This window comes from Triticum aestivum, chromosome 6A (assembly GCF_018294505.1).
Source record: "Triticum aestivum cultivar Chinese Spring chromosome 6A, IWGSC CS RefSeq v2.1, whole genome shotgun sequence".
In the NCBI taxonomy this organism is placed as follows: Eukaryota; Viridiplantae; Streptophyta; class Magnoliopsida; order Poales; family Poaceae; genus Triticum; species Triticum aestivum.
In genome coordinates this window covers 538,385,936-538,398,244 of record NC_057809.1, presented here as the reverse complement: position 1 = coordinate 538,398,244, position 12,309 = coordinate 538,385,936, and the positions used below count along the sequence as shown (strand labels likewise).

The following is a 12,309-nucleotide window of genomic DNA, read 5'->3' as shown; positions in this document are numbered from 1 at the left end:
ACTTGCCCGAGATTCGATCATTGGTATCTTAATACCTAGTTCAATCTCGTTACTGGCAAGTCTCTTTACTCGTTCTGTAATACATCATCTCGCAACTAACTCATTAGTTGCAATGCTTGCAAGGCTTATGTGATGTGCATTACCGAGAGGGCCCAGAGATACCTCTCCGACAATCGGAGTGACAAATCCTAATCTCGAAATACGCCAACCCAACATGTACCTTTGGAGACACCTGTAGAGCTCCTTTATAATCACCCAGTTACGTTGTGACGTTTGGTAGCACACAAAGTGTTCCTCCGGCAAACGGGAGTTGCATAATCTCATAGTCATAGGAACATGTATAAGTCATGAAGAAAGCAATAGCAACATACTAAACGATCGGGTGCTAAGCTAATGGAATGGGTCATGTCAATCACATCATTCTCCTAATGATGTGATCTCGTTAATCAAATGACAACTGATGTCTATGGTTAGGAAACATAACCATCTTTGATCAACGAGCTAGTCAAGTAGAGGCATACTAGTGACACTCTGTTTGTCTATGTATTCACACATGTATTATGTTTCCGGTTAATACAATTCTAGCATGAATAATAAACATTTATCATGATATAAGGAAATAAATAATAGCTTTATTTCCTTCATGGCCCCCTCCCAATTCAGATTGGGCTTGGGGGGCGCGCCCCCACCTCTTGGTCGCCTCCTCTCTCTCTCCCACTAAAGCCCATGTAGGCCCATTTAGCCCCCAAGGGGTTCCGGTAACCCCCCGGTACTCCGATATATGCCCAAACTCATCCAAAACCTTTCCGTTGTCCAAACATAACCTTCCAATATATCAATCTTAATGTATTGGCCATTTTGAGACTCCTCGTCATGTCATTCATCATATCCGGGACTCCAAACTACCTTCGCTACATCAAAACACATAAACTCATAATACCGATCGTCATCGAACGTTAAGCGTGCGGACCCTACGGATTCGAGAACTATGTAGACATGACCGAGACTCACTTTCGGTCAATAACCAATATCGGAACCTGGATGCTCATATTAGTTCCTACATATTCTATGAAGATCTTTATCGGTCAAATCGCATAACAACATACGTTGTTCCCTTTGTCATCGGTATGTTACTTGCCCGAGATTCGATCATCGGTATCCTCATACCTAGTTCAATCTCGTTACCGGCAAGTCTCTTTACTCGTTCCGTAATGCATCATCCTGTAACTAACTCTTTTGTCACATTGCTTGCAAGGCTTATAGTGATGTGCATTACCGAGAGGGTCCAGAGATACCTCTCCGACAATCGGAGTGACAAATCCTAATCTCGATCTATGCCAACTCAACAAACACCATCCGAGACACCTGTAGAGCATCTTTATAATCACCCGGTTACGTTGTGACGTTTTATAGCACACTAAGTGTTCCTCCGGTATTCGGGAGTTGCATAATCTCATAGTCATAGTAACATGTATAAGTTATGAAGAAAGCAATAGAAATAAACTAAACGATCATAGTGCTAAGCTAATGGATGGGTAAAGTCAATCACATAATCTCTAATGATGTGATCCTGTTCATAAAATGACAACTCATGTCTATGGCTAGGAAACTTAACCATCTTTGATTAACGAGCTAGTAAAGTAGAGGCATACTAGTGACACTCTGTTTGTCTATGTATTCACACATGTACCAAGTTTCCGGTTAATACAATTCTAGCATGAATAATAAACATCTATCATGATATAAGGAAATATAAATAACAACTTTACTATTGCCCCTAGGGCATATTTCCTTTAATTATTGGCCGGAGAGATGTCTCGGCCATGTCTGCATGGTTCCCGAACCCGCAGGGTCTACACACTTAAGGTTCGGTGACGCTAGAGTTGTTATGGGAAATTGTATGTGGTTACCGAAGGTTGTTTGGAGTCCCGGATGAGATCCCGAACGTCACGAGGAGTTCCGGAATGGTTCGGAGGTGAAGATTTATATATGGGAAGTCCAGTTTCAGTCGCCAGAATGGTTTCATGGGTTATCGGTATTGTACCGGGACCACCAAAAGGTGTCCGGGTTCCACCAGGTGGGGCCACCTACCCCAGAGGACTTAATGGGCTGAATATGGGAGGGAACCATCCCCCTGGTAGGCTGGTGCGCCCCCCCCCCAAGGGCCCAAGGTGCCTAGGGTTGGAAACCCTAGGGGGAGGGGGCGCCTCCCACCTGCTTGGGGGGCAAGTTTCCCCCTCCTGGCCGCCGCCCCCTCTAGATGAATCTAGATGGGCCGGCCCCCTCTTCCCTTCCCCCTATAAATAGTGGGGGGGAGGGCATCCGCAACCCTTCCCCTGGTGCAGCCCTCCCCCCTCGAACACCTCTTCTTCCTCCGTAGTGCTTAGCGAAGCTCTGCCGGAGAACCACGAGCTCCACTGCCATCACGTCGTCGTGCTACCGGAGTTCTCCCTCAACTTCTCCTCTCCCCTTGCTGGGTCAAGAAGGAGGAGACGTCCCCGGGTTGTACGTGTGTTGAACGCGGAGGCGCCGTTCGTTCGGCGCTAGATCGGATCTTCCGTGATTTGAATCGCCGTGAGTACGACTCCATCAACCGCATTCTTGTAATGCTTCCGCTTAGCGATCTTCAAGGGTATGAAGATGCACACACTCTCTCTCGTTGCTAGCATCTTCTAGATTGATCTTGGTGACACGTAGGAAAATTGTGAATTATTACTACGTTCCCCAACAGGCCCAACTAGTCAGAATGGCAGAAAAGGGTAGAAAGTGGCAACTGTTTGTTTAAATTAAGTAAAAAATGTGTTAAATGGAGCACATTGTGCCAGAAATCTGAAAATTGGGGATAAAATTGGAATTTATTCCAGATATTAGCTAGCAAACATGACAAAATTTTCTACAGACGAAGCTCAGTTCTAACTTAGGCCCTGTTCGGCAACCCACCCACTCGTGGAATCTGTGGAGAAAGGAAAGTGCAGCTACCTGATTTTTAACTACAGCTCCGCCCGCTCCGGGAGCGGAGTTGCGGAGCAGAGCAATTCCAAACGGGGCGTTAGCTTAGGAATCAACATCATCAAGGACAAGATCGTATATCTCCTTTACAATCTTATTATTTTTACTAGTTTGTTGGCCCTTGTGGCTAGGTTATTTGTCAAAAAATACCTAAAAGTATCTTAGATTTGTTAATTTTCAAGAAAAACAATAACTAGTAAAATAAGAAGACAATTGGATACAAAATGACAGATAGAAAACAAATTTACATCAAAAATCATGTCGGTCATCTTCTTCCTTCGGTAGTACGCCAACCGGTGGAGATTGAAAATTTCAATAAACTGACATCGGAGAAAAAAAGACACCTGCAAACACCCTAACCGCTTGAACTAGAAATTATTGAAGAAACATCGCTTGGGCCATCACCCTCCGCAACAGACGGGAACAACTCTTAAGTCCAAAGGATTGGAGAAACATGACCGAACAAATCAAAAGAAGATGCTGAAGTCACCACACCAAGATACTTCACACGCCCTTCATCCGTGTCAGATCGAACGTCATCGAGGTAGGAAGATATAGAAAAGGCCTTATTTCAATGTGCATCACCGCCGTCATCTCGCAGATGCTATCAGAAAATCAAAACATAAAGAGAACACAAACCTAGTAAATTTGAAGAAACAAATGAAAGAGATGGCTATTGAAAATGCCTTATTTCAATGTGTGTCGCCGGTGCCATCTCGCCGATGCTAAAAAAATTCAAAACCTAAAGAGAACACAAACCTAGTGAAACTGAAGAAAAAAAAGAGATGACTTCGAACTCATCTTGTCATCGATGAGACCGCCGAACGGGGGAGAGGAGGAGGATCAAGGCGATGACATGGAGAGGGCTTTGGTAGCGGCTACGATTGAGAGGAGGGGAGATGCATGTATAAGAGCATCTACAGTCGGACTCCTCAAATTGACCGGGCGGGCGCGGGGACCACTGACCGGACAGTAGAGATAAGCAAAAAGTAGACCCAACCGGACCCCTCAAAGCCTCCTTAAATGCACGGGTTGTCCGGTCAGGGAATGTATCCGGTACACCGCACATGTGGTGCTACCGGTGCACCGGATGCCAAAGAATGTTTTAAAAAATCTGAAAAAAATCTATCACGTTAACGCAACGTCAATCTATGATGTTTCAAAAATTTGTATAGAAATTTGAAATATTTTTTGAGATACAAAAATGACAAATTTGACATCAGCGTGATAATGGGCCAAATTTGAAGCCCAAGTTATGTTATGTACTATTCAGTGTTGAATTTGTCATTTTTGTTTTTTGAGTTATGTTTAGAATTTTGACTTGAATTTTTGTAAGAATCTACATTGATGTTGTGTGAGTGTGCTAATTATTTCAGATTTTTTTAAATACTTTAAAAACACAATGTGAGTTCGGTGCACCGGTAGCACCACAAGCTCCGGTGCACCAGATATTTTCCTTGTCCGGTCAATGGTCCTGCGTCTGCCACATAGGATTGGGCCCATAGAGCATCTTTTTCTTTTATTATTATTTCCTTTTTCTTTCTTTCTTCTTCTTTACCAATCACATGCATGTGACCGGACATATAAAGAAAAAGTAAAGATCATAATTGTGTAAACGAAAAAATAAAGAGTCAAAGCAGACCAGGCGCGTCCGTGGGTTTTTGAGGGGCAAAATTTTTCCAGGCTGTAGAACTATTCTGTTTCCATGGGTACTCGTCTAGCCCTTGCCACTGGTTGGTTTACAGAAACCATGAAATCTTCTCCCACATGACATGATTGCAGTATGCAACCGGGCCTAGCTGGTTCTACTGGACAAGGGAAATGCCCTTGGTACTCTAGGTGTACGTTATCCCTTTAAAAAATTTCGGGAATAAGCCGCCATGCTTGACACGAAGTACTACCTCTAGCTGCTATACGTAGTTAGGTCTGCGAGTATATAAATCGGGTTGTTCCACAGATATGCAAGCATGGGATACTAAACTAGCTGTCACGACACTGTTGATCCGGGGCGCATGATTCACGTTTGCCGGGACGGGAGCACGTGGTTCGATCCATCTGCGTGGAGTTTAGCAGCTGCAAATGACGGTCTACTGGGTACGACATGACATTGTTTTTTCAGAACTGAGTAGTGAACACATGACATGAGCAATGAGGTCTGCACAGTTGTCCCGCTGGGAGCTCCTAAGAGCATGTACAATGGAGGCAGCAGGAAGGTGCTGCTCCTGTACATACACATCGGATAGGAGGGCTAGGGCCATCGCTGATATTGGCCTTGTTCGGATACTCTTAACTCAGTTAGAAGTTAGAATTAGATTTTAACCCTGAACTAACTCTAACCAAAAAGCCGTTTGGATGGTAGGGTTAGATTGATAATAAATATTCTTTCTCAATCATTTGACTATTTTGAACCCTGTTTGGATGGAAGGGGTAACTTTTTTTTACTATTTTTCTAGTGGGCCTAGGAGAACTAACCCAAATAAGCCCCTCTAGTGTGAGCTAGTTTTTTGGATGGGTTAGATCCAACTAACCCAAACTAACCCATCATTTTTGAATAGTTTTAGGTCATTTGAGCTCCAACTAACTAAAACTAACTCTAATTTAGGGATCCAAACAGGGCCATTAACTATCACCCAACCCACGCGTTGCCTCAGAGGTCCCTGCATGAGTCACTATTTGATGTCTTCGTCCCAACTCGCCGCACCCTTTTCTCTCTTTCTTTCTCTCTTCTCTTTTTCCTACTCTGCTTTTCATCGAAGCACCAGCCTCCTCTGCAGGCAGCACCTGCCACCTTGAGGCTGTCAGTTCATTGCCACGGTGGCATCCGAACCTAGGTGGCCTGCGGAGCATCACCTCTCAAGCTAGTCGTTGGCCATGCTCTGATTGTGTCACGCACGGAGCGGCTGCTAATGGCCCAGCTCACTGTGTCACTTTCCTGTGCGAGGGAACAATCTAGCGTACGTTTTTCTTTCTGCTTTACCAATTCTCAATGAGTGATGCTATACACACGACGAAATTGCATCCGACGTGCGCACGATCCCATGTGGCAGCATCAGTAGCGCACGTACATGCAGGAGGCAGTTGGTTTTCCTGTTAGCTGATGCATGCACACTGTGTGTTGTTCGCAGATCATCCAATCGTGTCGTGTGTGAAGCCATTTCGGTTCCCAATCGAGCCTTTCCCCATTTTTATTCTCAAAAAGGAAAAAAAATCTTATTTATTTCACAAAGTGAACAAATTTAAAATTTGAGTTTTTTTTTGAAAATGCAGTTTTTTCAAAAAAACTAATCTTAATTAGAAAAGTGCAGACACTTTTTGAAATTGTGAAAAATTTATAAATGCAAAACTATTTTTAAAAATCAATTTTTTTAGATTTGGGATTTAAAAAATGAATGTTAAAAACATGAAAACCTGTAAAGAATACAACAAAAAACGAAAAAACAAGTTTCACTAGTTAAGGGTTAACCCTTCCAAAGATCGCTCTAATGCGCCACTTCTCATAAACTAGGACTTTTCTTTTTTTCGTAGATATGTTTATACAAAAAAAGAATTATCTCTTGAACCATGCGTTCAAATACCGAGCTGGTATCACCGTTGGATTCCTTGCGCCGAGATCTTCAAAACGGGTTTCAACGAATTTTTTCCATGAAAAACTGATTTTTCTAAAAAAAAATACAAAGTCAGGAAAAACCACAAAATGAATATTAAATAAACCTAGAAGGAAAAAATTGTACTTTTGATGATGGCACATGAGAAGCACACCCGTGCTTCCGTCCGTCGCGCCTTGCCATCCATCCCGCGTCCATGAAGGAAAAACCTAGACGAAAAAAATTGTGCTTCCATGATAAGTGCTTATGTGAGAAGTACAACCCGTGCTTCCATGAGAAACCAGGCAAAAAGTGTTTAAAACCTTGCTATCTCCTCAGGAAATTTCAAAATCTTGTACTTTGCTAAAATAATAATATTGTTTTGCTCTATAACCTAGGGTAACCACGCAAAAGCCAAAACCAACAGGACCAGAACCCAAAACCGAATAGTAAGGTTCTAGCACAAAAAGGGCCAGGCCAAGACCGCTAGCTCCAACGGCGCATCCAGAGTACTCGCGCATCCAACTCATGGGCGGCCGACGGGTCATTTCCCCCTTGACGCATGTCTTTGCTACGAGTTCCGATCCACAGAACAACCCCCTAAAAAAGGCGGCTCCTATTTGGCGAGTCTTGCGCCCTATCGCGTAACCCCCACCCTGAATCGTTCGCACAACGGCCCGGCCCAGTTTTTCCGAGACTTTTACATGCATTCTCGCCCGGTTTTGTGAAGGTTCTAGAACCTTCCCTAAACCTTTTTTTTCTTTTTTGTCCTAGACTATCTTTTCCTTTTTTTCCTGTTTGTTTTGTTTTCTATTTTCCCCTCTCTTTTATCCTTTCATTTTTCACTTTCTTTGCGAATTTATTTTAGAATTCACGAACATTATTTTGTTCATCAGATTAAAAATGTTCACAAATTCAAAAAATGCATCAAATTCAAAAATTCTTCATAGAATTTAAAAAATGTTCATCAAACTAGAAATTTGTTCATATGCCCTTGCTCCACGCCACCCCGTGCAGCGCCTCCGACCACCACTTGTACGCCGGCACGCCCAGCCGGGCCACCGCCGGCGACTCGTCGCCCAGCTGCGAGATCTTCTCCTCCAGCGACAGCCTCGACACCAGGTCCGCCGCCCGCCGCTCGACCGGCAGCTTCCGGTCGCAGTACGGCGCGGCCGACGCCGCGCCGCAGGAGAAGGGCGGGTCGGCGGCCGCGGCCGCGTGCAGATGGAGGAGGGCGAGCAGCAGCGCTGCCGCCGCGGCCGCCGGAACGGCGTGTGCTCGGCGTCCCATGGCTCTAATGCGCGGGTGAGGCGGGCTGGCTGGCTTGGCTATGGCCGGGGGCCGAGGGGCACTATATATGAAGCAGAGGGCGCGGCGCGACACAGGGGAGCATGGGCTCGTACGGGTGGAGTTCTTATGACGCCGTGATACTACGCTTTTACTATTTTTAGCCGCGTCAAATTTTGCAAAACCTTAATGGAAATATTTGAACGTAACAGAAATATTTAAAAATTGGTCATTTTAAAGTTAGGTGTGACTAGGTCTCAGTGGATTGAGATTTAACCAAGTCTCAGTCAAATGACATGACATGCAAGAAAAAACTGATTTTCTTTTACACGGATCTTAATGTAAGATTCTACAGATATAGCATCGACTGAGACTTAATGAAGTTTCAGTCGACTAATACTTAGCAAGACTGTTAAAAGTTTACACCGCTAGGAGATGCACCACGAAGATTCAGGTGAGATGCATGTGTGTCAAATATTTTGAGTCATTTTAAGTTGCTCATAAAAAAAATCAATCCGGTGGCTAGTGTACCTCTTCGGAGATCTGTCAAAGATATTTCACTCAATAAAAATGTATAGGCCTACACAAGAGATCTTACACTTCTACGGGAAAGGAAATAAATTATAATGTCATTAAAACACACACAAATTTATGAGATTGCTAATTAATTAGTAGTACTATTTTGTTTCCACTTTTATCTACTCCCTCCGTTTTTATTTACTTCGCATATTAGAGTTGACTGAAGTCAAACTTTCTAAAGTTTGACCAAGTTTATAGAAGAAAATATAAATATTTACCATAACAAATTTATACTATGTGGAAGTACATTTGATAATGAATCTAATGGTGTTGATTTCTTATTGTATATGTTAATAATTTTGTCTACAAACTTTGTCAAAGTTTATAAAGTTTGACTTTGACCAAAGCTAATATGCGGAGTAAATAAAAACGGAGGGAGTACATGTACAGCGGCTCCATGCAGGAAGTTAATTTCTCTGTTGACACAGGGATTTCATGCTAGTTATTAATTGTTAAATATTTCCGAATATGCAATAAAAATACGTTTTTTTTACCATTCTAACTGTGCCAAATATCTCGAAATCTTTAGCTCTGAATAAAAATATTTAGAAATCTTAGTCATTTAAAAATGTACAACGTCGGGAGATTCACCATGAAGATTCAGGTGACATGTGTGTAGGTAGCATTTTTTGTAACAGTTCCGGCACCCACATGGTGGCGAGTGCTCCTTCTTGCGCGTCGATGGTGGTCTTGGGCACGACCGCCGCGAGCACATCTTATGGAGTTGGCGTCGAATGTGCGCATAGGGCTGCCGTTACGATTGGAGTATGAGGAGAGTTAGGTTTTTGAGTCGAGCACGTGTAAACCGGATGAGCCAAAATAGACTCGAATAAGTTGTTACAACTTACAAGACAGAAGATCCCAAAGTAAAGGAAACGGTCGCCCGTGGTAGGGGTGGCCGAACCGGCCATAACACAATAGTTGAGATATGTCTGATATCGGGCTTGTTGTCGGCATGTACAGTTTCAGTTTACTACATGGTGAGAAGCACAAATAGGCATGCCTTAGGGATGTAGGCATGACCGTCGAAGCTCGTTAACAAATATCTTCTATATCTACTTTTTGGAACGATCTAATCACATAAAATTTGACAACTGATATCAGTTTGAGGTTACATATTGCATCATGGTACGAATAACCTACATGAAGGCGACCGGGCGACACTTTTAGGTAGAAAATGTGGGCTTCCATTGGAGCGGAGAAGGAAGCCACCCACTTGGCTGTGCACGGACGACACAAGAGCCCCCCCTCCCCTCACGCGGCACGGTACAAATTGTCATTAGGGACGGGACATCATCAACGAGCAGTAACAATGACCGCGAGCTTAATAACATAGCATAGACATGTGGTGACCACTTAGTCCCTGGAACCGCGGTAAGATACATTGCAAGCACTATGAGTGTCTCGATCTTTTTACGATATACCAATCACATGAGGGTGTTGTTTGTGTGCATTGTGGTACTCCTCCTTCTAGAAGCTCAGTGGAAGGAAACAATGCATATACCACCATAGAATTACAGGTAGGTCACACACTTTCGAGTTTTGACAAAGCCCAAAAGCTGCATGCACCTACCACGTTCGTACCAGTTGGTAGGAAGGTGCTCAAAAATCAAAAAGTGACATGCCCGGTTGGTGATAGTTTACCGGTTTGCGGGCAACCTCGTGCCCGATGACCCTCTGAACAGAAATTAGGCCCAAAAGTAGTTTTTTTTTTTTGCAGAAAACCACACTCGTGTTCTTTGATCATCGGCATTGTTATCGCCATCTTCCTTTGTGTTTCTGATGGTGTTAGATCCTTTGACCGAGAGTACACCACAATGCTCGGTCGTAAATGGACCTCAAAGGCAGAGTGACGAGGTAAAAAATGAAGCAGCGAGAACTGCACGAGCACGTGTGTGTTGGGTACGTACCTGGCCGATGCGGTACCAGAGATGCGGGTTGAAGGACGCGGCGGTGAGGATGACCTGCGGGAAGCTGGTGGCGGCGCGGAGCGGGCCGTCGAGGTGGACGCCGCGGCCGGCATTGGCGACGCCGTGCAGCGCCTCCGACCACCACTTGTACGCCGGCACGCCCAGCCGGTCCACGGCCGGGGACTCGTCGCCGAGCTGCGAGATCTTCTCCTCAAGCGTGAGCCTCGACACCAGGTCCCCCGCCCGCTGCGAGATCGGCAGCCTCCGGTCGCAGAACGCGGCGCTCGACGGCGCGCCGCAGGAGAAGGGCGGGTCGGCGGCCGCGGCCACGTGCAGCCGGAGGAGGAGGAGCAGCAGCGCTGGCGCCGCGGCGGCGAGGACGACGTGAGTGCGACGTCCCATGGCTCTAGCGCGCGTGCGAACTGTCACGAGTGTCACTCACTTGCGCGAGCGAGGCGGGCTGGCTGGGGCTGGCTGGCTTGGCTGTGTCCGGGTATATATGAAGCGAAGGGCGCCGGGCACATGCCACATGCAGTATAGTAGTATGGCTGTATGGGCTCACGGGAGTGAAGTATGATTGGCTTCGCTTGTACTCCCTCCGTGCCAAAAAAATTGTTTCAAACTTGTTCCTCAAATGAATGTATCTAGCACTAACTTGGTGTTAGATACATTTATTTGAGGGACAAATTTTTTCGGACGGATGGAGTATTATTTAATTTTAATAATATTTTATATCTATATAGTTAGCTTTATTAACATATTTCTCTCAACATACATATACGACATCTCATCATACAAACATGCATGCAAAAGATACGCCTCAATATGCAAACATATTTTTCTCAACATGTGTGTATGACATCTCATCGTGCAGACATGCATGAATATGCAAACATGCATATATGAGCGTTTGTGTTTGTACCGATGTTCAAAAAAAATGCAAACATGCATGAAAAAAGATCCACCTCATTGGTAATTAAATACAAGAAAATATATATGTTCTTAGCTTTAGTTTTCATATTATTGTTTAAAATATCATGGTCAAATAATCAATTATCATGAAAGTATATTGAATTCCCGCCGCAGTGCGCGGGGTATTATCTAGTTGCTAATAAGTAATATCCGTATGTGTACATTTCTTTAAGATGATACTATACATCCAAGTGTCATAATGTTGCTACTCGATTCATCCTATCCGCACGCATGTTCATGTTTTACCAAGGCTTGTCATGTTTTCTCTTTTACTATTTTTAGTTTAGCAACGACAGATCTTTAAAGATCTTTAGAAAGGGTGTATATATGTATAAATCTCATCCATTTAAAAATATACATTGCTAGGAGATGCACCACGAAGGCCGAATGAACACCACTCAGGATTAAGATGATCCGCTGCTAGCTCTGTGGCATGATCCCGCCATCGAGCTTGTGGCGTGGAATATGTTTAGCCGAGGTGTGTATGGGTAACATTTTTTTGTCTGTTTCAGCACAAACAGTGTAGCCCCGGGGGTGAGAGCTCCTTCTCGTGCGCAGACTGTCACAAGCATTTGTTCAATCAATGCGGCCAGGGAGGGCTCCCTATTGTATGGAATCTAGCCAAACTATGTGACTGCTTAGTTTTAAACCAGTGGTCCAAGTTATCAACATTTGAAGTCAATGTTGTTTTAGCAGTTAAAAATTGAGTTCAAGGCATGTGGAACTTGATCTCTCACTTCTCTAGGGTCCAAAGTGACGTGGGAGAACTTCTTGTGCAACACCAAAGCATATCACATTTCTTGACCACTGATGATCAAATGTGGAGGAAGTGGAGGTTGTGCTTGTATCCATGGTAGTGTTGTCCTCATCATGAGCTTGCGATTGGACAAGATCTCCTGACACCATAGAAACGATCAACCTAACCACACAGGGAACAACAAAGAATGTGATAGAAGATACCTAAATAT

At 44.2% G+C, this 12,309-nt stretch overlaps 1 protein-coding gene across 3 annotated transcripts; it reads right to left on the bottom strand.

Annotated features, from left to right (window-relative positions):
• Positions 1–2,599: 2,599 nt before the first annotated feature.
• On the bottom strand, positions 2,600–10,857 carry LOC123128346 (probable beta-D-xylosidase 7). 3 transcript variants are annotated; one of them, XM_044548324.1, is made up of 3 exons: positions 10,370–10,857; positions 6,741–6,823; positions 2,600–3,613 (listed from the first exon to the last, which is right to left on the bottom strand). In XM_044548324.1, exons 1-3 carry the CDS (start codon positions 10,769–10,771, stop codon positions 3,514–3,516), a joined length of 585 nt encoding a protein of 194 aa, XP_044404259.1. In that variant the 5' UTR covers positions 10,772–10,857; the 3' UTR covers positions 2,600–3,513. The 3 variants fall into 3 exon arrangements, with proteins under 3 accessions (XP_044404259.1, XP_044404258.1, XP_044404257.1); XM_044548323.1 differs by lacking the exon at positions 2,600–3,613 and adding an exon at positions 6,437–6,668; XM_044548322.1 differs by lacking the exon at positions 2,600–3,613 and having other exon boundaries at positions 6,437–6,823.
• Between the last annotated feature and the right edge of the window lie 1,452 nt (positions 10,858–12,309).